Raw genomic sequence first — 1,184 nt, forward strand, 5'->3', positions numbered from 1 at the left:
CAGTGTAATTAAATAAGCTTCGATGCACGGTGAGGCGCTCACAGGAACGTCTGTTACTATAAGGCTTAGTTATACATTACACAAATCATATTCGATTACCCTGCACTACTTGATAAGTTTAGGCTTTTGCAAAAAGGCTAGCCAGATCGATGCACTTGGATCACGACTTTAACTTATATTTTTTGGTACATCGTTTTTCTTCAGAAATACGGACCGTCTTCGCATGGCCGAAATAGTTCCTAATTACGAACAGTACGCACATCGCACTTCCTAGCTATATGACGTCCTCTTAAGGAACAGGCTCGATGACTTCTTGAACAAATGCAGAGATGTCGGCTTTGCTGCCCTTAGAGATGAATGCCGTTTCTAGAAGGGCGGGATATCGTGCCCGCTGTTCTCGATTCTTTTGAAGGCTGTAAGAATAATTTCAAACTTTTGTCAGCAATGCTAAGTGCTTGCTCTTTTTGTTTCGATACACCACTGAGCAAGCTTGAAACATTCGTACCAAGTTAACTGAACGCAAAAACGTTGGGCGAGAATCACACCGGGACAGTTATAATAGTTGGTTAACCGTTCGCCACGAACTTCATTGAAATAGGTTAGGCTTGTTCATCTTACCAAAGTTCTATGAACTCGTGGAAATGTATCGAAAATGTTCCCTTGGGTAACTTAGGTGGAGGGCTTTCCACAACTTGTTTCAACTGTTCGAAGTCATTAGTCGTTCTCGCGTATGGAAACTGTCCTGTCGCTATCTCTAGCTGGAAGCAAAGCATTAACAGGTGGCGGGATAGATGAGCCATATGGTATTTTACAAAGAGCCATAATAATGAATGACTAGGTGCTCAGTCATGTGTTATATTGGAATATACAGAATGGAATAATACAGAAAAATTCTAAATTTGGAAAACGCCAAGAGTTAGCCTGGATACATCACTGACACTTGTTACGCTAAATAATTTTTACTAATATTTTATAAATATATTATATTTAATACTAATATTTACTTAAGTTAAAGTTCCTATTTATATATTATCCTTACTAAATAAAAATAAATAAAACAAATAGTAATATTTGTTTTATTTACACCTAATTTAACTTACCACTATTATTGACTGTTTTTACTATATAAAAGCAATGTTGTAATTTCGACAAAGTTTACAACTTATAATACGCAGTCAGGTATT

The 1,184-nt window shown here is 36.7% G+C and overlaps 1 protein-coding gene across 2 annotated transcripts in view; it reads right to left on the bottom strand.

Annotated features, from left to right (window-relative positions):
- Nucleotides 1–21: 21 nt before the first annotated feature.
- LOC111270513 (dual specificity mitogen-activated protein kinase kinase 3) overlaps nucleotides 22–1,184 on the bottom strand; it is an 11,209-nt gene continuing 10,046 nt past the window's right edge. For both annotated transcript variants that reach the window (XM_086972511.1, XM_022850776.2), the window contains exons 8-9: nucleotides 619–758; nucleotides 22–413 (exon numbers count right to left, since the gene is read on the bottom strand). In XM_086972511.1, the coding sequence (XP_086828637.1) occupies nucleotides 290–413; nucleotides 619–758 (264 nt within the window). In that variant the 3' untranslated portion in view covers nucleotides 22–289. The remainder of the gene's footprint in view (nucleotides 414–618; nucleotides 759–1,184) is intronic.

This window comes from Varroa jacobsoni, unplaced genomic scaffold, assembly GCF_002532875.2.
Source record: "Varroa jacobsoni isolate VJ856 unplaced genomic scaffold, vjacob_1.0 scaffold_1480, whole genome shotgun sequence".
In the NCBI taxonomy this organism is placed as follows: Eukaryota; Metazoa; Arthropoda; class Arachnida; order Mesostigmata; family Varroidae; genus Varroa; species Varroa jacobsoni.